At 46.1% G+C, this 24390-nt stretch overlaps 1 protein-coding gene across 3 annotated transcripts in view; it reads right to left on the reverse strand.

Moving 5' to 3' along the window:
- Positions 1–13452: 13452 nt before the first annotated feature.
- The window catches only part of FBH1 (F-box DNA helicase 1), a 38978-nt gene continuing 28040 nt past the window's right edge, over positions 13453–24390 (reverse strand). For all 3 annotated transcript variants that reach the window (XM_035127585.3, XM_035127584.3, XM_060279236.2), the window contains 4 exons: positions 20860–20994; positions 19871–19977; positions 18184–18315; positions 13453–14821 (listed from right to left, as the gene is read on the reverse strand). In XM_035127585.3, coding sequence (XP_034983476.3) covers positions 14621–14821; positions 18184–18315; positions 19871–19977; positions 20860–20994 — 575 coding nt within the window. In that variant the 3' untranslated portion in view covers positions 13453–14620. The remainder of the gene's footprint in view (positions 14822–18183; positions 18316–19870; positions 19978–20859; positions 20995–24390) is intronic.

The following is a 24390-nucleotide window of genomic DNA, read 5'->3' on the forward strand; positions in this document are numbered from 1 at the left end:
CGGAAGTTGGAAAAACTGGAGAACAACGTCCCCCCGATGATCAGAAGACTCGAAGGAGGCCGAGGAGGAGGAGGATCTGAAGAGTGCTAGAAGTTTCACCTGGATCCCACTGGAGGCGCTGAGAAAGAAAGGTGAGCTGAAATATAACGCTTTTCCATGATTTATTTGGCTGCGGTTAGAGGTGGCGGAGAAATTTTGATTCCGTTTGTACGAATTTGAGGCGAATCTCTCAAACCTGCACTGTGATTTTGATTGATTGAGCCCCTTACAAATGGAATCAAATTGGAGTTCAAAAGTTTTGCTTTTGAAAGGTTTTCCGTTAGAGATGAGGGACTTTGGTAATTCGCAGGCAGAATTCCATCCATTACCAGCAAATCCCGACGGCGCAAGGGAAGTGCAGAAAACAATGACACTTTTTTTCCAACCCAGGGAAGGATTTATTAGGGGAGAAGTGTGGAATAAGAATTGGTTGGCTCAATGTCATATATCGTCCCTGGCTGCAAACAATTCAGAACGAATACACTATAAATCCCTTGCATCGTTAACCTCTCCGCAAACTTTGTGTAAAACAACAGTAATAAGAGGCCAGCTAACAGGTGTCTGGGTTTGACCTTCCAGATCCTGGGAGACTAAAATATTTTCCTATGGATTGCTGGTCGTTGCCACCTGTTTTCTATTCATTCATTCTTTTCCATAGAGACTTACCCCTCTGTCCCATGGAGAATTCAGCAGCCAAGTAATATTATAATAATAATAATAATAATAATAATAATAATAATTATTATTATTATTATTATATTCATACATACATACATACATACATACCCTGCCCATCTGGCTGGGTTCCCCCAGCCACTCTGGGCGGCTTCCAACAAAATATTAAAATAGAGTAGTCCGTCAAACATTAAAAGCTTCCCTAAACAGGGCTGCCTTGAGATGCCTTCTAAAGGTCTGGTAATTGTTGTTCTCTTTGACCTCTGGTGGGAGAGCATTCCACAGGCTGGGTGCCACTACCGAGAAGGCCCTCTGCCTAGTTCCCTGTAACGTGGCCTCTTGCAGCGAGGGAACCGCCAGAAGGCCCTCGGAGCTGGAACTTAGTGGTCCTTATCCTCCATGACTTTGTCTAATACTGTAATTATTATTATTATTATCATCATCACCATCATCATCATCACCATCTTTGTAAAATTGCTTGGACTACTGCAATGTGCTCTATGTGGGGCTACCTTTGAAAGTGACCCAGAAACTACAACTAATCCAGAATGTGGCAGCTAGACCAGTGACCGGGAGCGGCCGCCAAGACCACATAACACCGGTCCTGAAAGACCTACATTGGCTCCCAGTACGTTTCTGAGCACAATTCAAAGTGTTGGTGCTGACCTTTAAAGCCCTAAACGGCCTCGGTCCTGTATACCTGAAGGAGCGTCTCCACCCCCATCGTTCTACCCTGACACTGAGGTCCAGCACCGAGGGCCTTCTGGAAGTTCCCTCATTGCGAGAAGTGAGGTTACAGGGAACCAGACAGAGGGCCTTCTCGGTAGTGGCACCTGTCGTGTGGAATGCCCTCCCATCAGATGTCAAAGAGATAAATAACTACCTGACATTTAGAAGACATCTGAAGGCAGCCCTGTTCAGGGAAGTTTTTATTTAATGTGTGACATTTTAATGTATTTTTAATCTTTGTTGGAAGCCACCCAGAGTGGCTGGGGAAACTCAGCCAGATGTCGTGGGATACAAACAAACAAACAAACAATTCATTTAAAGCCTCCCAAACTGGTGGCCAGGGACTCCTTCTTGGTAGTGGTCCCCACCCTGTGGAACGCCCTCCCATCAGATGTCAAAGAGAAAAACAGCTACCAGATTTTTAGAAGACATCTGAAGGCAGCCCTGTTTAGGGCGGCTTTTAATGTTTAATAGATTATTTTAGAATCAAAGAAGAATCATAGAGTTGGAAGAGACCACAAGGGCCATCCAGTCCAACCCCCTGCCAAGCAGGAAACACCATCAAAGCATTCTTGACATATGCCTGTCAAGCCTCTGCTTAAAGACCTCCAAAGAAGGAGACTCCACCACACTCCTTGGTAGCAAATTCCACTGTCGAACAGCTCTTACTGTCAGGAAGTTCTTCCTTGTAGTTTGAATGCATTGCTCTGTGTCCGCTTCTCTGGAGCGGCAGAAAACAACCTTTCTCCCTCCTCTATATGACATCCTTGCATATATTTGAACATGGCTATCATATCACCCCTTAACCTTCTCTTCTCCAGGCTAAACATACCCAGCTCCCTAAGCCGTTCCTCATAAGGCATCGTTTCCAGGCCTTTGACCATTTTGGTTGCCCTCTTCTGGACACGTTCCAGCTTGTCAGTATCCTTCTTGAACTGTGGTGCCCAGAACTGGACACAGTACTCCAGGTGAGGTCTGACCAGAGCAGAATACAGTGGTACTATTACTTCCCTTGATCTAGATGCTATACTCCTATTGATGCAGCCCAGAATTGCATTGGCTTCTTTAGCTGCTGCATCACACTGTTGACTCATGTCAAGTTTGTGGTCTACCAAGACTCCTAGATCCTTTTCACATGTACTGCTCTCAAGCCAGGTGTCTCCCGTCCTGTATTTGTGCCTTTCATTTTTTTTTGCCCAAATTTTATTTCATTCTTCTGTTGGAAGCCGCCCAGAGTGACTGGGGAAACCCAGCAAGATGGGCAGGGTATAAATAATAAATTATTATTATTATTATTATTATTATTATTATTATTATTATTATTATTGCTGCCATCATGCCGGTGTCCCAAATAATAGGAGGCCTGGACTTTGTGTGTTTTGAGAAGACACACACATACCCTCAGCCAAGGCCCCTTGGGGCACGCCTGGCACGCACATCTGCTCCTGCACATCTGTTCAATATTCCACCATCCATCATGTTGCGTAATTTGGGCGTTTGGGGCTTTTGGAGAGCTGCTTCCTGGGTGTTGCCTAAGTTTCCCCCACTTAACAAGTGATTAATTTGGAGGTTCCAGATGTTCACCCGTGAGATTCTACAGCAGTCACTGCTAGCTCTTCGGCTCAGGCAAAATGGAAAGTTTACGATGCAGATAGGAATCTGTCTAGGCTCAGAATGGGGCCTCCTTAGGGGAGAGCTGCAGTATTTGTAGGAATGGATTTAGACATTAGGAGAGCCTACTGTGGTGCAGGGTGGAGCCTAAGTATGTCCAGAGTTATGAAATCAAATGAAAAGAATCCAAGAGGAATGGAATAATTTTTAGAAAGTTTTAAATTGAGAATAATAGGACGAATTCCAGTAGCAATTCGGTTTTTAGAAATCCGGGACAAGGCCCTGTTTCGGTTTATTCTTCATCAGCTGGAATGACAAAGAGTCTTACATAAAAAATGTGTCTTAGGGTATTGTATTACATTCTGTCTTCTTGATATATACAATTATATACAGAAAATTCCAACAGAGACAGCACATCTTTTGTCATCATTACATAGGAGATATATAGAAAATTATATATAGACTTATAACAAACAAAGAATGCTTACCTCTAGTTTCATAGTTTCAAGGTCAAAGCGTACCATTCATGTTTTTTCTAACAAACTCAATCTGTTTGCAGTATTTAAATAGAAAACTAGGTGTGGTCTACTACCTATCTACTTAAACGAACAGTACTGCATTTGCAGATGCTGACTGTGGCTGCAACAATTTAAAGTTGCAGTGGCATGATTTAAATGCAGGCTGTACAAGAACACAATATTGATGATAAGAATGCTGTCAAGTCAAGACCGTTATTCAACCCCCGCGGATGTAACGTGTTAAAAAGGTGTATGAACTTGGATTCTTGTTGAAGGAGAAGTCTGGTCGTCGTTCTTCCGGTGAAAGCGTGCTGGAGGTAGTTTCCATATTACGAAGAATACAAAATCATCATAGACAGGATCTATTCAAATTACTCAAGAATAAAGAAAATACAAACCGCATCACATCATAGAATCATAGAGTTGGAAGAGACCACAAGGGCCATCCAGTCCAACCCCCTGCCAAGCAGGAAACACCATCAAAGCATTCTTGACATATGCCTGTCAAGCCTCTGCTTAAAGACCTCCAAAGAAGGAGACTCCACCACACTCCTTGGTAGCAAATTCCACTGCCGAACAGCTCTTACTGTCAGGAAGTTCTTCCTAATGTTGAGGTGGAATCTTCTTTCTTGAAGTTTGAATCCATTGCTCCGTGTCCGCTTCTCTGGAGCAGCAGGAAACAATCTTTCTCCCTCCTACATCCACTCTACAGTATACACCTCACACAGCTTCAACTAAAGCCATTGTTTATAAACACTGGAATTTACTTGCTAACATCCCTGGATGTGGAAAACCACCTCTTTTTGGACTTAGAAGAACACAGTCCTTTAAAGACTTTCTGGTGAAATCTGATATGTTGCCCAAAACATTACCCAGAGAGGATTTTCCTTCGGGCCACTTCAGATGCAGGCGGAGGATGCAATGTATGGAAATATTCTTTACAGGTGAGGGAGTTTTCTGATATCTAAGTTGAAGTTTACTTTAAAACACTTCAGTAACTGTAACACTAAAAATTGCATATATGCATGGATTCGTCCATGCCCAAAAATGTACATTGGCAAATGTTCCAGACCCATAAAACTTAGAATCATGGAGGCACCATTGGTTGAACATTACACCCAACACAAACACACAGAGGATTTTTTTATTCTTCGTAATATGGATTTCTAAAAACTGGGTTGCTACTGGATTTTGTCTTATTATTCCCAACTTAAAACTTTCTAAAAATTATTCCATTACCTGGCCAGAGCTCTTGGATTCTTTCCATTTGATTTTCTCAACTCTCCAAGGACTCCAATTTATTCAGAGTTTAGGGCTAAGGCAGGATTTGGAGAAACAGGTTGGTCTGCAATTGTGGCTATAATGGAGAATACTCTAAAAGTTTGAGGCAATCTTCGTATGAGTTAATACTTTACCCTCCCTTTTTGGGCTGCATTGTAGCTTGGTATTTCCCCGCTGTGACGCTTTATGGTTTAGATTTTCTTATTTGTTTTCGTTATTTTTTTCTTACGATTGCACCTTTTTTTGGTTAACAAATCAGATTAAAGGAAACGGATACGGAAATGCAGAAAACGGCGGCGGGTTTCCTCGTGGCTTGCTTTGACAACCTCCGTTACCTCTTTCAGGAGGGATGAGCGCCGGAAGATGTCGAGGGAGAAAGGAAGATTTCTCTGGAGGAAGAAAACGTCCAACAGCCCTGGGAAGATGTGGCTGGGCTCGGATACGAAGCTGGAGAGACAACGGAAGAAGTTGAGGCGGCTGTGACACCTGGCACTTGGGTCATTCCCGCTAAGGGTGCAATCGACATTAATGCCCCATTCATTCTAAGGGGGCAGATTTTAAAGGGAATAGACAGGTCCCTAGAGGATGATGCTATCAGTGACTACTAGTCATGGCTGGTTATATGCTTACCCCCCAGGATCTGTAGAATTCTACGGAGCAAAACGAAAGAGATTGTTTCAACTAAGAGATAATATTGGAGGTCTAACCGAACAGCAAGGAAATGAAAAATAATAATAATTAGGGCTATCACCCAATTAGAGAAGGCCTAAGGCAATTAACCTGGAAAAACTGCATAGACGTGAATGTGAATAAACAATAATTGCTATGAGAAAAAAGCATTGTTTCTTTGCTTAAACAAACCACAATTTTTCTCTAAAGTACCAGTATCAAAAAAAAAGTACAGTTGAAAATAAGAAGACTAAAATAATTCTGGAGTCTCTGATAAAACAATAGTTTGTTTGTTGAAGAAACACACACACACCATCCCCCTGTTTCATTCATGATTTGTTAAACCATAGTTTCCTGTGACATATGAATTGGGAAGCTTTCGGTTTAAGTGCTTCTTACAAACCAATGTCTCGACTTGGTCTGTTTAAAAAGAAAAAGCCTATTCAAATGATGTTTACACACACACACACACAAACACACACGCCCTTCCCCAATCACCTAAATTTTAGGTCCCATAAACAGTAACCAACTGAGGACCAACAATCCTTCTCCCTAAAAAACATGCTCTAATTTACTTACTCTAACTGGGTAAAAAGCTCCAGAGGTTAAGGCATTGGCCATGAGAGTGTTGTCTTCAGTCTCGTTAGAAAAACTCATAACGATGCCGGAAATACAGAGCGGTCCAGCAAACCCCAACAGGTCGGCTAAGTAACGGAACGTACTGCTCAGAAGGATTTCGTATTGTGGTTTTATGTTGTAACTGCCCTGAGACCTGCGGGTATAGGGCAGTGTACAAAAAAATCATTAATCACCATCATCATCATCATGTAAAAAAGGTAAAAGACCCCTGGACGGTTAAGTCCAGTCAAAGGCGACTATGGGGTTGCGGTGCTCATCTCACTTTCAAGCCAAAGGAGCCGGCGTTTGTCCGCAGACAGCTTTCTGGGTCGTGTGGTCAGCATGACTAAACCGCTTTTGGTGCAATGGGACACCGTGACGGGAACCAGAGTGCACAGAAACATGGTTTACCTTCTCGCTGCAGAAGGTTTACCTGTTTATCTACTTCCACTGACGTGCTTTCGAACTGCTAGGTTGGCAGGAGCTGGGACAGAGCAACGGGAGCTCACTCCGTCGCACGGATTCGAACCGCCGACCTTGGGCAAGCCCAAGAGGCTCAGTGGTTTAGACCACAGCACCACCCGCATCCCTAAAAATAATAATAATGCCCCTTTTGCTTGCTGGCGGTTCTTAAACAGCCAGAAGGGCGGAGATAGCAAAAGGGAAGCCACCTGCTAGAGAAGCTAATTGGAAAAATGGCATCCGGGCAGTTCACAACATAAAAATGCGAGATGAGGAAAAACAACAAGATACATTTTGAAGTGGCACAGCTGCAATGAGTTTCGGTTTGTGGGTCCATGCCTGTTTCTTGTTGCAACTGAATTGGGGGGGGGGGGCACAGCTGTCAGGAAAGTTTAAAATAAAAAGAAAGTTGCAGTCTTGCCAGCACCTGCCCTTTGCCCTCGAGGGCAAAGCTCTTGAGTCCTGAAGAGCTTTGTGGCACCTGAGTGAGGCCCAGGGAGGGAAAGCCTTTGCTGACAAGCTCAGGGACGGAAGAAACTTTGCCTCCTGTGCTGTGGAAGGAAGGTCTCATTCGCAGCCTAAGAGCAGGCAGTGGTTGCAGGCAAACCCAGCCAGCCTTAGGCCCTGCAGCAAATCCTTTCTCGTGCCTGTAGCAGAGAACATGAGAGCATGTCCAGCAGGTACTGTGCCGAGCAGCAGCAAATCGTTAGGTTTCTCCAGGAACTAGAGCCCTCCTGCCACGAAAGAGGCCTCCAGTAAAGGCACTCTCCAGGTTGTCAAAAGACAGCGGCAGTTTCTGCCCAGCGAGTTGGAATGCCCTGGGATTATATCGGATTTCTCCAAGCAGTGGCTCTCCAGATTGTCATCAGTACATCTGCATGAGGCCAATGAAGCGGCCCACGGAGGCCGTTTAACTGGCCCACAAGCCGCCGCCCCTGAACCGAGCCGCCCGCTCGGCGAGTCCCCGCGTGCTGCGCTAAACCTCTATAATAAATTTGTGGAGTCGTCAATGTGTCGCGGGACCTTTTCATTGCTGTTTACTGCTGTAGCGGAACACTGCTACCCTTCCGGATAATAAAATGATAATACAAAGGTTTGCATGCAAGGATGGGTGCAAAGGACTGAAGTCATAAATTGCTGGCGGCAGTAAATCTATAAATCATAGCTGCGATCCTTGCGTTGCAGGGGGGTTGGACTAGATGGCCCTTGGGGTCCCTTCCCAAATCGTCAGTTCTATGGTTCTATGAAAATCACGCCCTCTGAAGCTGCAATCAGCCCGAGGGTTGTCAAATTTGCCTCTGTGTCCCATTGTATTTACTGGAACTTACAAATAAAGCTACTTAGGTTTCATGGACAAACAAGACATTACGTTTAACGGGGCCAATGAGATGTTAAATGCATGGTTCTGTACCTTCCTTTTCTTTACCAGACAAAAATCGACCCATCACGATGAAACTTTTCTTTTAATGAGCAGAATTGGTGGGGAAATCAAGGACAGGCAGAGCACTTGCAGTTACGGTACCCCGCAAGACGAATGCCTCGCGCAACAAAAAAATCGCAAAACGAAAGCGTTTTGCGATTTTTTGGAAGACTCGCAAAACGAAGCTGTCTATGGCCGTGTTTTGCAAGACGAAGCAGCCTCGCGAGGGGAAGGGAAGCCGCCGCCGCTTACCTTTAGGACTCCGCCGGTGACATCCACGACCGCCGCTTCTGCCTCCTGCGGCGGTGCTCATGGCGGCCTCCGCGGCGGTCATGGCGGGCTGGTGGGATCTGGCAGGAGCAGCAGTGGGGCTCGCCAGGCAGCCGTTGGCGGGAACAGCGGCGGCACCTGAAGGAGCGGAGGCTGCGGCGGGAGGAGACCCCCTGGCCCTCCTCCTGCTTCCCCCTCCCCAGAGCCTTGAAGACTTCCGGCTGTGGCGGGTGAGTCGGCGCCTTTTTTTTTTTGCGCTTCTTTCCCCCCCATAGGAATTTCAATGCATTCCTATGGGAAACCGCGCTTTGGAAGACGAAATTATCGCAACACGAAACGACTCGTGGAACGAATTAATTTCGTCTTGCGAGGTACCACTGTATTCACACGAGAAGTCATAAATTATTGCTGGGAGCTGCTTTCAGCGCAGCTTTGACTTAGGATTAAGCTGTTTTTTTTCTTTCTTCAGTCCCTGGCAGGTTGGAGCAACTCTTGCAACAAATTTAGGAGGGGATTTGCAAGTGAGAATCCTAACCACCCGTGATGAGAATGAGGATGGGATGTCTAGAACAGGGGTCAGAAAACTTTTTCAGCAGGGGGCCAGTCCACTGTCCTTCAGACCAGGGCCGGCCCTAAGGCAAGGCTGGGTGGCGCAATGTGGCGGGCCGCCAGGGGGTGCCGCGCTGCTGCGCCCGCCAGACAGCTGCGCTGGGAAACCGGGGGGGCGCGCCGGAGGGATCTTCGCGCCAGGGCGCCAGATATGCTTAAGACGGCCCTGCCTCAAACCTTGTGAGGGGCCAGATTATATTTCAAAAAATAATAATGAACGAATTCCTATGCCCCACAAATAACCCAGAGATGCATTTTAAATAAAAGGACACATTCTACTCAGGTAAAAACACGCTGGTTCCCAGACTGTCCATGGGCCGGATTTAGAAGGCGATTGGGCCGGATCCGGCCCCCGGGCCTTACTTTACCTACCCATGATCTAGAATTTAAGAGGTGGAATAATGGAAGGAGGAGGAAGAACTTAAAGGGGTAAAGGGACCCCCTGACCATTAGGTCCAGTCGTGACCGACTCTGGGGTTGCGCGCTCATCTCGCATTATTGGCCGAGGGAGCCGGCATACAGCTTCCAGGTCATGTGGCCAGCATGACAAAGCCGCTTCTGGCAAACCAGAGCAGCACATGGAAACGCCGTTTACCTTCCCGCTATAGCGGTTCCTATTTATCTACTTGCATTTTGATGTGCTTTCGAACTGCTAGGTTGGCAGGAGCTGGGACCAAGCAACGGGAGCTCACCCCGTCACAGGGATTCGAACCGCCGACCTTCTGATCAGCAAGCCCTAGGCTCAGTGGTTTAGCCCCAAATAAGTAAGAACTTGCACACACCCAAATAAGTACAGTGGTACCTTGGTTTATGAACACAATTGGTTCCGGAAGTCTGTTCATAAACTGAAGCGAACTTTCCCATTGAAAGTAATGGAACGTGGATTAATCCGTTCCAGATGGGTCCGCGGCGTTCGTTAACCGAAAATTCGTAAACCGAGGTGTTCATAAACCAAGGTTCCACTGTAAATTGAACCAGCTTTCCTGCAGATTTTGCAGCTGCTGTTGAAGGCTTCACACTTCCCGGGAAATTACTCCTGTTGAAAATATTGGGGCTCAGGTATTCAGCCAGAGAGCCAGTATTATCCTCAACAACAACCCTGTGAGGGATCCTAGGCTGAGGGCGACTGGCGCAGGCGTTCTGCCAGAATAAAACGTGTGACCACAATGGGACTCGGGAGATCATTGCTGAGCTTCTGGGCTTTTTTCCGCATCAGCTGTGCTGCCCCCTCGTGGCAACAGAAGACTCGTTCCACACATGCAGCAGTTTAAATAAAATGCACAAAGATGGTAATTTTAGAACAGAGATGGGGAAATTCTGCAGCGCCCCCCCCCCAAAGATGTTGTTGGCCTCCAAATCACAGCACCCAGCATGGGCTGATCAGAGCTGCAGTATTTGGCTTGCTGGGCCTGATGCAAAGGGGAATACTCAATAGCAGGTCAAAACAATTCTACAATAGTATAGAAATGAACTTCTGCAAACCAGCAACGTAATCCTCTGCATGTCTACTCATAACTTGGGGAGACAGGCGAACCAATGCCAGTGTATTGGAAGAAGCAAAGATCACTAGTGTCGAAGCAGTGATTCTCCAACATCAACTTCGTTGGACTGGTTATGTTGTGCGGATGCCTGATTATCGTCTTCCAAAGCAACTACAGTGATCTGTGCGGGAGGCATGTTCGCAACCCGCAGCGCCGTGTCTTTGCACACGTGGGTCACGATTCGGCGCTTCTGTGCATGCGCAAAGCGCAACTTAGTGCTTCTGCGCATGTGCGAGCGCCGGAACCGGGAAGTAACCCATTGTGGTACTTCTGGGTTCGGCGCGGTGCGCGACCCGAAATACCACAACCTGAAGCGTCTGTAACCCAAGGTATGACTGTACTCTATTCCAAACTTAAAAATGGAAAGCATAATGCTGGGTGCCAACAAGCGGTTTAAAAACTCTCTCAAGGCAAAGTGTGTGAACACTGACAACTGGGAAACACTGACAACTGGGAAACACTGGCCTGCCAGCGCTCCAATCGGAGAACAGCCTTTACCAAAGGTGTCATGGCTTTGAAGACACTTGAACTCAGGATGCAAGGGAGAAATGAGCTAAGAGGAAGGTACTCTTGGCAAACCCTCACTGTGATCTACTCCCGCCCGGAAACCTATGTCCCCACTGTGGAAGGACGTGTGGATCCAGAATTGGCCTCCACTTAAGGACTCACTGTTAAAACTGTGTTTATGGAAGACAATCTTACTCAGCTACGAGGGATCGCCAAAGAAGAGGAGACTCATAAGTAAACCCCACAAAGTCCAATGGGTGTTATACCAGCTACGTTAGGAATATAATCTCCTCAGGGCAGGAACCTCTCGCCTCTTCCCTTTATTTATATCCTGCCCTTTAGCCATAGAGTGGCTTACAATTTTTTTAAAATGACATTCCCTTGTGCTCAGACTCCCCATCTAAGCCTAAATATGTAAATGCTAGGAGGGGATCTGAATAAAGTCCTGCCACTCAGCAGCATATAAATCCCACAATATTGGTAAACCACAATACAAAATAAACAATGAGCCACTTGGGATACTCTTCTTGACAATCTAGAGCAGGGGTTCCCAACAAAATTTTCTCGAGGACCCCTCACCGAGCCGCTATTGTGACAAGGACCCCCATTAATTCCTAATCCTAAATCTAATTCCTAATTCCTAATCTAATTTTTCCAGTAAGTTTAACACTGATCTTGGAAGGGTTAGGTTTAAGGGACGCCGACGATTTAGGTTCAATGGACACTGACAAGATCGGTTTGAGAGTCACTGACTTACTTGCTTGAACATCAAATGCATTATCTTCCTCTTCATCTGTAGGCCTTTGTCATTTTAACGAACCACTTTTTAACCAACGGTCCATTTTTAACTACGCGAACTGTAGCTTCCGCGAAAAACAACGCTTTGTTTACAAACACTACTGTTTTGCAAAGAGGCAGCACGCGCCAGGGAGGGGAATGGAGAAGACAGGGTACCTGCGCAGTAGCGCACAAATGAAGCCGACGCGCACAAAGCATCTTGGGGAGGTGAGCGTTAGTAGAATACACACACTGCCTCTTTGCAAAACAGTAGTGTTTGTAAAGCGCCACCTAACGGCATACAGCAGAACTAATGCCTCTACCTAATTCTAGTTTTGCGCTAGACTCTGCTCATGCAGGAAGATAAGATAAGATAAGATAAGATAAGATAAGATCTTTATTGTCATTGTCCCCTTGCGGGAACAACGAAATTACTCGGTTGCTACATCCACTCAGATAAAGCATTCCGCATAATCCAAAATTACAAAAACCTAATTAAAAACAGTAAATATAATACAAAATAGCAAGTAAAATAAGATGACTTCAAAGTCCAGGCTTTCCATTTAAGGCCAAAATTGCTCTAGAGAAGAAACTGTTCCTGAGACGGCTCGTTCTTGCCTGCATTGTTCTATATCTCCGTCCCGATGGCAGGAGCTGAAAGAAATGGTGGCCAGGGTGCGTTGGATCTCTTGATATATCTAGTGCTTTTCTATGGCACCTGGTGGTGTAAATTTGTTCTAAGGTGGTGAGTGAGCAGCCAAAACAAAAAATCTGTTATCACACGAAATATATTTAATATATTTTTTATTCTAATAGCATCTTGCGGACCCCTCTGGCATAGCTCGCGGACCCCTGGGGGTCCGTGGACCACCTGTTGGGAACCACTGATCTAGAGGGATTAAAAAGAATCTTCTGTCTTCCATTTTATATAAACTTTCCTTCCCACAAGGGAGCAGGGAAGCGTCTCGCTTTGAAGTCTGACATTCACACACCCAACTGCATAATGGATTTCTGTGGCATGGAAACGAATCTTGTCTCTCTAGGATATACTTCAGTCTGCTGGTTCATTATTAATATTATTCGTTAATTCATATGGCCAAAGGGCTTTGTTCATACACAAGATTCGTCGGCAGCATTATAAACCAAACTTGTTTCTTGCAAAATACACGTATTGCAAAATTCGGCGATAGAACAACAGTTTTTGATTACAAACTTTATTCTTTATTTTTTCATTTAACAATGATTTAATCGTATCTCAAGAGGAAGAAATACCCACATACAGTAAGAGCTCAGCCTGGCTGAATATTCCTTTGCGGATAGAAAGCTAGCAGGCCAGGGGAAAGCGTGAGCCTCTCTCGAGGTGCCTAATTTTCCATGTGGAAAGACACTGTTTGGTTTTGGATTCCACACTTTGAAGTGGAATAGCTCAGACATAGGTGGACCACCCCAGTAAGAACTAGCTCTCTGCAAAATGGTCCACCTCCCCAAACCACCTCTTTCTGCTACAGATAATGTGGTTGCAGAGACAAAGCAGAACAGCAGCCGCACAGATAAGCCTTTCAAACAAAAACAAAAGATAGCAACCAAAATCAGTTTGGGGGGGGGATGTAGGTTGGGTGGAATACAGATAATATTCTCTGAGGAGCTACGTTGATATTTTTTTTAAGTGGTCCCTGTAGACCACCTGTTCACATTTAAATAGAAAGCGTTTTTTTTTTAAAAAAAAAAACCACCCAGTTTTTATCACTGCTCCTCTTGAGCCTTCAAGGCCTACTATTGAGTGCGAGGAAAGATCCAATGAGCCCGTTTACTCATAAGTAACTCTACGGAGTTCAAACGAGACTCGCTGCCCAGTTAAGTGTGTGGGACAGGATTGATGTTATTTATTCATATGCTACTGCATGTATTGGCACTTTCAGAAAACGTTTCCAAGGTGGTTTGCAAAAGGAACAAACAAACAAAAATGTAAATGATATAAGTGCACACACGCAAATGCCTTGACACTTGTAATAGACAAAACCTTTCATGCAGTTTATATAGCAAAGGCTTAGCAAGTGGGGAGCAGGTGATGAATCGACATCTGCAGGGCACCTCGGGCACCAGAATATGCTACCGGCACACTCAGAGAACCTCGATACCCTGTGACACCCCAGTCCCTGCTAGTGCAAGAGGAGCAATGCATTGAGCATTGTGCTAAAATACTACCCACTTTCCCCATCAAGCCATGACACGTGGCACCAATCCGGACCACCAGCGTAGTGGCATTTTAGGTCCAAAAACAGTTGGGGGGGGGCACACAGAAGGCAAGTCGAGCTTTCCTCTCCCCCCCAAAACACAGCAGAGATGTGCAACTACCCCGACCTATTTTTTTAAAAAAGCTTTTAGATCATATTTATTTCTTATCTTCAATTTATACATAATCTTTGATAATAGCATATACATGTCAACTATTCTTCTGTGTACTTACTTAAAATGATATCAAAGTAAAATCTACCATTTTTATCTTCCAATAAATTGCGTTAGTTTAAACAATATCTCAAATAATAACTAAATAAAACTAAACAAATAAACAAAAAACAAATAAACACATAACTGACTTCCCGTCATTTCCCGATGTACTTAACATTTATAATCTTGAAAGCGCTTACACTCTCATCCTATTCTTATTGCTATTTTTAGTACTTACTTTATATCGTGTCCTTTTCCTTTAATTAATATCATAATATTTATACAAGAGTCATTCGAATGCAGCCATTGATATTCAACTACCCCGACCTAGGAACTGTATTTCTGCAGACCGTGTCTTCCTCGGATTGGCCCTCCTCGGTTCACGCCAACCCAGTTTTCCTAGGAACAGGACAGCTCCATCAGTCCGAATAAAAAAAATGGCTTTCTTATCTGCCGTCTCCCAATGGAGCGCGATTCCAGACGAGGCCTCCCCCCCGTTCAAAATGTTCGAAGAGGATGTCGATGGTCTTCGGGACCTCGAAGATTTCGTCGCCGCCGTCCGCGCCGTGTGCCGCACTAGAGCCGAAGGTCAGCCATTTCACACAAGGGTCACAGAGGAAGCCATCGGGCTCTTTGGTTCCGTCGCTCTGCCGGGAAAAGTCAAGAGGGACTCGTGAGAGTTTTGCGGGGCTCTGCGGAACAAAGCGCATGGAACCTGCTTCTGCAGAACGTGTGCGAGGAAGAGGGGGCAGAGCAGATTTTGCGGGAGGAAGGTGGTGCCTGCTGGTTCCGCCCCTAACAGATTGAGGTTGAATCCTGACAAGACAGAAGTACTGTTTTGGGGGACGGGGGGCTAGCAGGTGTGGTCCTGAATGGGGTAACTGTGCCCCTGAAGGACCAGGTGCACAGCCTGGGGGTAATTTCTTTTTTTATAATAATTTTTATTCAATTTTTCCAATTTAACAAACAAAACAACATTTTTTGATATAATTCATCTTAAATTCACTCATCTCCCTCTGCTCTGCCGAGCTTTGACTTCCCTCCCTCCCTTCTCGCGGCTTTCTTATTTACTCCTGTCTCGCAGTTTATTGTTGTCCTCACTTTAGTCAATTCGTAGGAATTATTTCAGTCCTGCGAGTGATTTTAAACTTCTACAGTTCTTCTCCATGTAGTCCACAAATTTACTCCAGTCTTTTCGGAACTTTGTCTCTCCCTGGTTTCGGATCCCGCATGTCAGTTTTGCAGATTCACAGTTTTTGCAGTTTTGCAGATTCGCGCCCGCAGCTCTATCCCGTCCCCGGCTCTTAAAAGAAAAAACCGGGGAGCAGGAGAGCACGCAGGGCACCGCTGGGCACCACGACCCTCAGGGTAACCCCCCCTGAGGTTTTGGAGGTCCGCGGAGCCTTCGCGCGACCTCCATGAGCCCCGTTAAGCTCGGGATTCCCCGAGAGGCTATCCCGCGCTTCCTAAGATGTCCGCAGCTCGCCGGAAGTCCACAGCCTAGGGGTAATTTCATGGAGGCGCAGGTCAATTTTGTATCCAGGGCAGATGTCTACCAGCTCCATCTGGTGCGCAGTCTAAGACCCTCCCTGCCCGCAGACTGTCTCGGCCAGAGTGGTGCATGCTCTACTTATCTCCTGCTTGGACTACTGCAATGCGCTCTATGTAGGGCTACCTTTGAAGGTGACCTGGAAACTACAACTAATCCAGAAGCGGCAGTCAGACTGGTGACTGGGAGCGGCTGCTGAGACCATATAACACTAGTCCTGAAAGACCTACATTGGCTCCCAGTACCAATCAAAGTGTTGGTGCTGACCTTGAAAGCCCTAAATGGCCTCGGCACAGTAGACCTGAAGGAGCGTCTCCACCCCCATCGTTCAGCCTGGACACTGAGGTCCAGCTCCGAGGGCCTTCTGGCGGTTCCCTCACTGCGAGGTTACAAGGAACCAGGCAGAGGGCCTTCTCGGTGATGGCGCCCGTCCTGTGGAATGCTCTCCCATCAGATGTCAAGGAAATAAACAACTATCTGACTTCTAGAAGACATCTGAAGGCAACCCTGTATTGAGAAATTTATAATGTCCAATGTTTTATCGTGTTTTTTAATATTCTGTTGGGAGCCGCCCAGAATGGCTCGGGAAACCTGGTCAAATGGACAGGGTATAAATATTATTATTATTATTATTATTATTATTATTATTATTATTATTATTATTATGATCGCTGGCCACACCCCTTCGGAAGCCGCCTAGACAAGGCTGGCATGAAATCATCCTGTCCAACTGCAGCACCAGAAGTTGCCTTAGACACAGACAGAACACTGGGTCCATGTAGCTCAGTAGTGCCCACACTGGCTGGCAGCAGCTGTTAAGGATTTCAAGCAGGGAGTTTCTCCCAGCTCTACCTGAACCTGGGACCTTCTGTATCCAAGGAAGATCCTCTACCAGAGAGGTACGGCCTAAGGGAGGGGCAACCAGCCAACTCCCATCAGCCTCAGCCAGCATGGCCAATGGTCAGGGTTCCTGGGAGTCAGAGTCCAGCAACATTTAAACCCACGTATGTGTGTAAGGCCCTTTCACATGAACCCTGGATCAGTGGCTTCCAGAGGTGCGTGGCCTCCTCTTTCTATATGAACCTACCCGGTCCCCGAGATCATCCTCCAAGGCCCTCCTTCATGTGCCTCCTCCTCGATAGGGCAGGAGGGTGGCAACACGAGAACGGGGCCTTCTCTGCAGTGGCTCCCCGTCTGTGGAATGCTCTCCCCAGGGAAGTTCACATGGCGCCTTCATTATACACCTTTAGGCACCAGGCAAAAACGTTCCTTTTTAACCAGGCCTTTGGTTTAACCATACCCTTTTAAAATGTGGCTCGTGGGGGGATATTATTGGGATTTGTTTTTTAATTTTGATTTCATATACAGTGGTCCCTCGCTTAACGAATGCCCTGCTTAACGAAATTTCCGCTTAACGAAAGGATTTTTTGAGCAGAGGTTGCCTCGCTAGACGAATTCGTTTTATGAAAAATTCGTCTAGCGAATCGCGGTTTCCCATAGGAATGCATTGAAATTCAATTAATGCGTTCCTATGGGCAAAAAAAAAAATTCCCAAAAAAAATTCAATGCATTCCTATGGGATTCGCTAGACGAATTTTTCATTATAAGAAAAGACCTCCAGATATAGGGTGGTATATAAATTCAAATAATAATAATAATAATAATAATAATAATAATAATTCTGTTTTCTCTTCACAAATTCTCTTTAGAGACCTGTAAGCAGCTTCCCATAGGAGCAAGCAAAGGAACGCCTTGGTAAGCTAGTGGTAAAGCAGAATCCTTCATGGGATTCTTTAGCTGTGATTGCATTGCAACGGGTTAGACTAGATGACCCCTGGGTCCCTTCCACCTCTCCAGTTCTAGGGTTCTATCCACTGTCGTCCCTCCAGTTCGGCTGAGGATGCTCTCTTGCCAATCCCATCACTCCACCACATTCAGAGTAACGGATGTTCCACTATGACTGAGAAAGCCTTTCCATTGGAGGTCCATTTAAGGGATCTTTCGGAAAAGAGGCAAACCCTTTTAAACTTGGTTTGGCGCTAACTAAACGTACGCCGATGTTTTTTCTGAGTTTGCCCACAGCTATCTGTAACTCTCAATTCAAACACGCACACTCTGGGTTGAAGTATGTGACTGCTTTCTTCATCCCTACTTGACAGCGGTGCTGTAATGCTTGCTTTCTGTCACTAGGTGTCGCTATTGAGCCAATTCCCATTTCTAAGCGAATGGTGACGCAAACGGGCATAAAGTGAGAGGCTATCCAAGCAACAGCCATCACGGGACAGAGGGACTAACAGAGCAAAGCAAAACTCCAGAACAGGTAAATGGGTGGAACAAACTTCTCCATTTCCGTAGAACCAGTAAACATTTTGCACTAGCAAGACACAGATTGAGGTAGGGTGGAGAGAAGTTATGTTCTGTCTGCCCCAAGTGCCCTGTTCCGTAAGAAGAGGCACGTACGTAAACAAAAGGCATTTTCTTCATGGTTAGGATGGTGTCTCGGGAAATGACGTTGAAGCAGCCCCGCCCGGAGCACCGAATTTCTGCCTCCTTGCACACTTCACTAGTTAATTCAGGCTGAAAATAGTGCTCCTGGAAAATAAGAAAAAGCAAAAATTTAGTGCAGAAAGGTGAGACAATTTTAAGCCAGGAGTATGGCCCGAATGTGGCTCTCCAGTTCTCTCCCATCTGGCCCCCAGGACATTCCTCTGCCTCAGCCACCACCCTGCACCAGCCTTCAGGTATCTGTGCCTTCAAGTATTTATCTGACCGGCTAAAATGTGTCTTTGAACTCTGATAATGCTTCCCATTTGCCTAGAACCGGGTTTTCCAAACGTGGTTCTCCAGTTGTTTATGGACTACAACTCCCATCATCCTTAGCTAGCATGACCAATGGTCAGGGATGATGGGAAGTGTAGTCCAAAAACAGCTGGAGACCCAAGTTTGGGAAACACTGGCCTAAATGGAAGGTAGAGAGGGATGTGTTTGTGCACATAAATGTAGAGGCTACTCTAGCGTGCAAAGGTGCACAGTTTGTACCCGTTTGCCAGCTTTTGCCTCTAGTAGTGCACTGGACCCATCACCTCCTGGCAAACAGAAGGGGAAGAAATGTAGGGAGTGAGAGATTTTACTTTCTTGGGTTCCATGATCACTGCAGATGGTGACAGCAGTTACGAAATTAAAAGACGCCTGCTTCTTGGGAGAAAAGCAATGACAAACCTAGACAGCATCTTAAAAAGCAGAGACATCACCTCGCCGACAAAGCAGAGACATCACCTCGCCGACAAAGGTCTGTATTTGAATTATGGTGCTGGAGGAGACTCTTGAGAGTCCCATGGACTGCAAGAAGATCAAACCTGTATGGGTGACTCCCTACAGGGAGCCAGCCCCCATCATCCTGACGTCCACCTCGCCAATTACAGGGAGCAGTGGTGGCTCTGAAGCAGCCAGAGGGGGAGGAAGAGACTCGGAGGGGGAGAGAATTTGGATATGCAGAAGATATTTTTTAAAAAAAATTAAGGAACCACAGACAGAGGGGGAAGGAAGTCAAACTTTGAAATGTTAAATTGATTGCAAAACTAAAGAAAAGTATAAAAAATTGAAATCTATAAATAAAAACTTAAAATAGTCTTCCCCTCCTCTTAACCCACTTGGCCTTATCTGAAGACGCCCGGGATAAAACCTGGGACTCTGCATGCAAAGCAGATGTTCTACGGCTGAGCAACAACCCTTCCTCAAACTCAAACTGACAAGCTGCAACGTGTCCAGAAGAGGGCAACCAAAATGGTCAAAGGCCTGGAAACAATGCCTTATGAGGAACGGCTGGGTATGTTTAGCCTGGAGAAGAGAAGGTTAAGGGGTGATATGATAGCCATGTTCAAATATATGGATGGATTCAAACTACAAGAAAGAAGATTCCACCTAAACATTAGGAAGAACTTCCTGACAGCAAGAGCTGTTCGACAGTGGAATTTGCTACCAAGGAGTGTGGTGGAGTCTCCTTCTTTGGAGGTCTTTAAGCAGAGGCTTGACAGACATATGTCAAGAATGCTTTGATGGTGTTTCCTGCTTGGCAGGGGGTTGGACTGGATGGCCCTTGTGGTCTCTTCCAACTCTATGATTCTATGATTCTTCCCCGCCAACTCACCCCGGCCCTTGTCACAATCTGGGTCAGGAACTTTGGAACGATGAGGCGCCTCTTGGCGCGGGTGACGGCGACGTACAGCAAGTTCCATTCATCCTCGGAGGTTGCATCTGGAATGGGACAAAGGCAAGAGGCAGACAGGAAATGGAACGGCGGGGGCAAAGCTCGGCGATTATCTCTCAATTGGGTGTTCTTTCCACCATCACCCCAATGATCATTAAAGGGGGGGGGACTGCACTACACCACTATGTCTGGAATACTGTGTGCAGTCGCCTCACCTCAAAAAGAGAGAGAAGGCAACCAAAATTATCAAGGGGATTGAGCGACTATCCTATTGGCAGGAAGCTGGCAAGTGTGCGCCGGGGGAAGCGGGGCAGGAGTCCGACTCTGGAGAGGGGGGGCCGGTGATATGTGGGGGTTGTACCAGCCAGGAGCGAAGAGTTGGAGGCAGGGGGTGCTTCAAAGCTGGAGGGTGGAGCACAGGATGGGTTCGAAGAGGGAGGTCAGGCAAGCGAAGCCTCCTCTGCACACTGCCTCCCAGAACCAGGAGGGGACTGAAGAAGGGAGAGCAGAGGCAGCTTCCATGCCGGCGCAGTCTCCGGCTGCATTCACACAGCCTGCCGGGGAGATGTACAGAAAATGGTGGAGGGGAGCGACCCCCTTTTGCGGCAACCACTCCATAGGGCGCAGACCTGGGAAGAGCTGCCTAGGCGCTAGGCTGGGCATTCAGCTAGACAAGAAAGAGGTCCCTATCTTCAGGGTGCATTCCTTGGGCTGGGGTACGCCCTTGGCAGCTGCAAGGAAAGGTAACAGCACTGGGGGCTTTTTCGCTGGAAGGAAAGTAAGGGGAAGCATAGCGGGGGATGACCCAGCGTTATCCATTGAAGCTGAATGTTGAAATATTTTAAACAGCTGCGTTGAAATAAAATGAGGGGAGAACCTTCTGCACAATCTTGGAGGACAGGCGGCCAAGGGGGGAAAGGCTTTCTTACTGGTGCGGAAAATGGGTATCCTCTCGAAGGCGGGCTGCACGGAAGTCATGCTGATGCTGCTCATGAAGTCGTCTGCCACTTGGACGGTGTCGAATTCCAAGCCTTTGGCCTTATGGACGGTCCCCAAGACATGATCTGAAGGAGGCAAAGTGAAAAATCAACTTGTTGGGCTGGCTTGTGAGAGTAACAAAGGAAACCCCCTGTGTTGCAAAAACAGAAAAACTTTCAACAGTAACGGGCAACACGTGGCTAATCATGTTCTAACAGAATATCTGTAACATGTATTATTTCACAATTCTTAAACAGAAAAATACATGATGGAGATACAAATGATAAAATAAATCAGTATCGTAGAACAAAATTAGAGAAGGTAGTCAATCAATATCACAGAGGCAAACAAGCCTTTCAAAGGTCCCAATCCTGTCATTGGGCGATAATAGAAGCTCCGAGCGTAGCAATTCTTAAACAGAGAGTATGTAATAGAATCACAGAAAATGAAAGTCTATCACTGTTGCATGAACAAAATTAGACAACATAGTCCATCAGTGTCAAAAGAGGCAAACAAGCCTTTCAACAGTCACAATCCTGTAACCGTGCGATAATAGATGATCCAAAACGTGAGAGGGCAGTTCGAGTACAGTGCAATTGCATCTTATTTAGGGGGGCGGGGCGGTTCCAAGAGTGAAAACTGGGTATACCCAAACCCTTGGAGCCGCCCCCTGTGGCTAGTAGGTAGTAGGTGAGGGAGGGGAGAGAGAAAGAATCCCCAGTATCCCAGAGCCTGTGAACCAAGAGAGCCTTGCCCCCGAGGCAAGGTAGAGAGCATAAAAATGGGCCTGGCACAAAAAGAGCCTTTAAGCTTGGATTTTGTGGGATAACCAGCCTCATATAACCAACAGGCTTAAGTCTAATTAATGCACGAAGGGGTTAAGACCATGGAGTAAGCTGTCCTGCCAGGCCTAGCTAGGTCACTACTCCCCCACACCTTAGGAGGGTTATGCAGCCTTCCTTCTTCACATTTCTCCATGTGAACTCTACCAGCAAGGAGGGCCAAGCTGGATGCTCCGAACTTCGATCACGTGGCTTAAGCAAGCCATCATTGTGCTTCCATACAAATAATTTAGAAACCTTCACCACACTTTGGAACCTACATTTTACTGCCTGCGTTTTCTTACTGCCGTATGGAAAAGCACACAAATCTGAGCTTTGAAGAATTTGTAAGTAAACAGTTTTTAGTTTACAAAATGTGTGGTCTCTTTTTACGCTACAGAAGTAGGGAACTTTGGAAGTAACTTAGAAGGGGATATTTTATAAGTCTAATACAGTGGTACCTCGGTTTATGAACACAATTGGTTCCGGAAGTCTGTTCATAAACTGAAGCGTTCATAAACTGAAGCGAACTTTCCCATTGAAAGTAATGGAAAGTGGATTAATCCGTTCCAGACAGTCCGAGGAGTACTTAAACTGAAGCGTTCATAAACTGAAGCGAACTTTCCCATTGAAAGAAGTGTGCATGCACACGAAAGCTCATACCAAAATAAAAACTTAGTTGGTCTTTAAGGTGCTACTGAAGGAATTTTTTTATTTCCCATTGAAAGTAATGGAAAGTGGATTAATCCGTTCCAGACGGGTCCACGGAGAACTTAAACTGAAGCATGGGTGTAATTGGTTCCGGAAGTCTGTTCATAAACTGAAGCGTTCATAAACTGAAGCGAACTTTCCCATTGAAAGTAATGGAAAATGAATTAATCCGTTCCAGATGGGTCAGCGGCGTTCATAAACCGAAAATTCATAAACCGAGGTGTTCATAAACCGAGGTTCCACTGTATGCTATATTTCCATGCTTCACTTTGTTGCAAAAGCATCTTGTGATTTTAAATCTCTGCTGGGGTTCTCTTGCCAGAGTACTTGCCCCAAACCAGGACCTTAGCATCTGGGGAATTCTCTTTTTAAGAGGCTGCATCTTTTTCCTTTTAACCAAAACCAAAAACCAAAACAGATTTGACTCCCGCAGTTTCAACTGGCTTGCCATCAACCATGTATGGTTGGAAATCGCATAAGATACATGTGAGATGTGATTGTACTGTATTTCAAATACTTGATCTTTGCCATTTTGGAAACAGGCAAGGGAGATAGGCCCAGATTACGATTGCCCATCCACCACAGGAGGCCTGGGGACAGTGAGACTGTCGTGGGATGAAATCACATGCTCAGCCCATCGTCGTTTAGTCGTGTCCGACTCTTCGTGACCCCATGGACCAGAGCACGCCAGGCACTCCTGTCTTGCACTGCCTCCCGCAGTTTGGTCAAACTCATGTTCGTAGCTTCAAGAACACTGTCCAACCATCTCGTCCTCTGTCGTCCCCTTCTCCTAGTGCCCTCAATCTTTCCCAACATCCGGGTCTTTTCCAGGGAGTCTTCTCTTCTCATGAGGTGGCCAAAGTATTGGAGCCTCAGCTTCACGATCTGTCCTTCCAGGGAGCACTCAGGGCTGATTTCCTTAAGAATGGATAGGTTTGATCTTCTTGCAGTCCATGGGACTCTCAAGAGTCTCCTCCAGCACCATAATTCAAAAGCATCAATTCTTCGGCGATCAGCCTTCTTTATGGTCCGGCTCTCACTTCCATACATCACTACTGGGAAAATCATAGCTTTAACTATACGGACCTTTGTAGGCAAGGTGATGTCTCTGCTTTTAAAGATGCTGTCTAGGTTTGTCATTGCTTTTCTCCCAAGAAGCAGGCGTCTTTTAATTTCATGACTGCTGTCACCATCTGCAGTGATCAAGGAGCCCAAGAAAGTAAAATCTCTCACTGCCTCCATTTCTTCCCCTTCTATTTGCCAGGAGGTGATGGGACCAGTGGCCATGATCTTGGTTTTTTTGATGTTGAGCTTCAGACCACATTTTGCGCTCTCCTCTTTCACCCTCATTAAAAGGTTCTTTAATTCCTCCTCACTTTCTGCCATCATGCTCAGCCCATCCTACCCTAAATGTGTCAATTAATCAGAGGGGATTTAATAGTGTCCAGCTGCTCCTTTGATAATTAACTGTTCTGAAGGCAGAAAAGCAGAGGATGAAGAACTCTGGCCACAGCTCAGTCGCAGAGCATCTGCTGGGCCAGTCACCATCTCTCAGCCTAACCTACCTTGGAAGGTTGTTGTACAGACAAAACGGCCTAAGCCCAGTATACCTGAAGGAACATCTCCACCCCCATCGTTCAGCCCGGACACTGAGGTCCAGCTCTGAAGGCCTTCTGGCGGTTCCCTCCCTGCGAGAAGTGAAGCTACAGGAAACCAGGCAGAGGGCCTTCTCGGTGGTGGTGCCCTCCCATCAGATGTCAAGGAAAGAAACAACTACCTGACTTTTAGAAGACATCTGAAGGCAGCCCTGTTTAGGGAAGTTTTTAATGTTTGATGTTTTATCGCTTTATCATTTTTATTCTTATTAATATTCTGTGGGGAGCTGCCCAGAGTGGCTGGGTAAACTCAGCCAGGTGGGTGGGGTATAAATAATTTAGAATTAGTAATAGC

The sequence above is a fragment of the Zootoca vivipara genome, chromosome 9, assembly GCF_965207765.1.
Source record: "Zootoca vivipara chromosome 9, rZooViv2.hap1.1, whole genome shotgun sequence".
In the NCBI taxonomy this organism is placed as follows: Eukaryota; Metazoa; Chordata; class Lepidosauria; order Squamata; family Lacertidae; genus Zootoca; species Zootoca vivipara.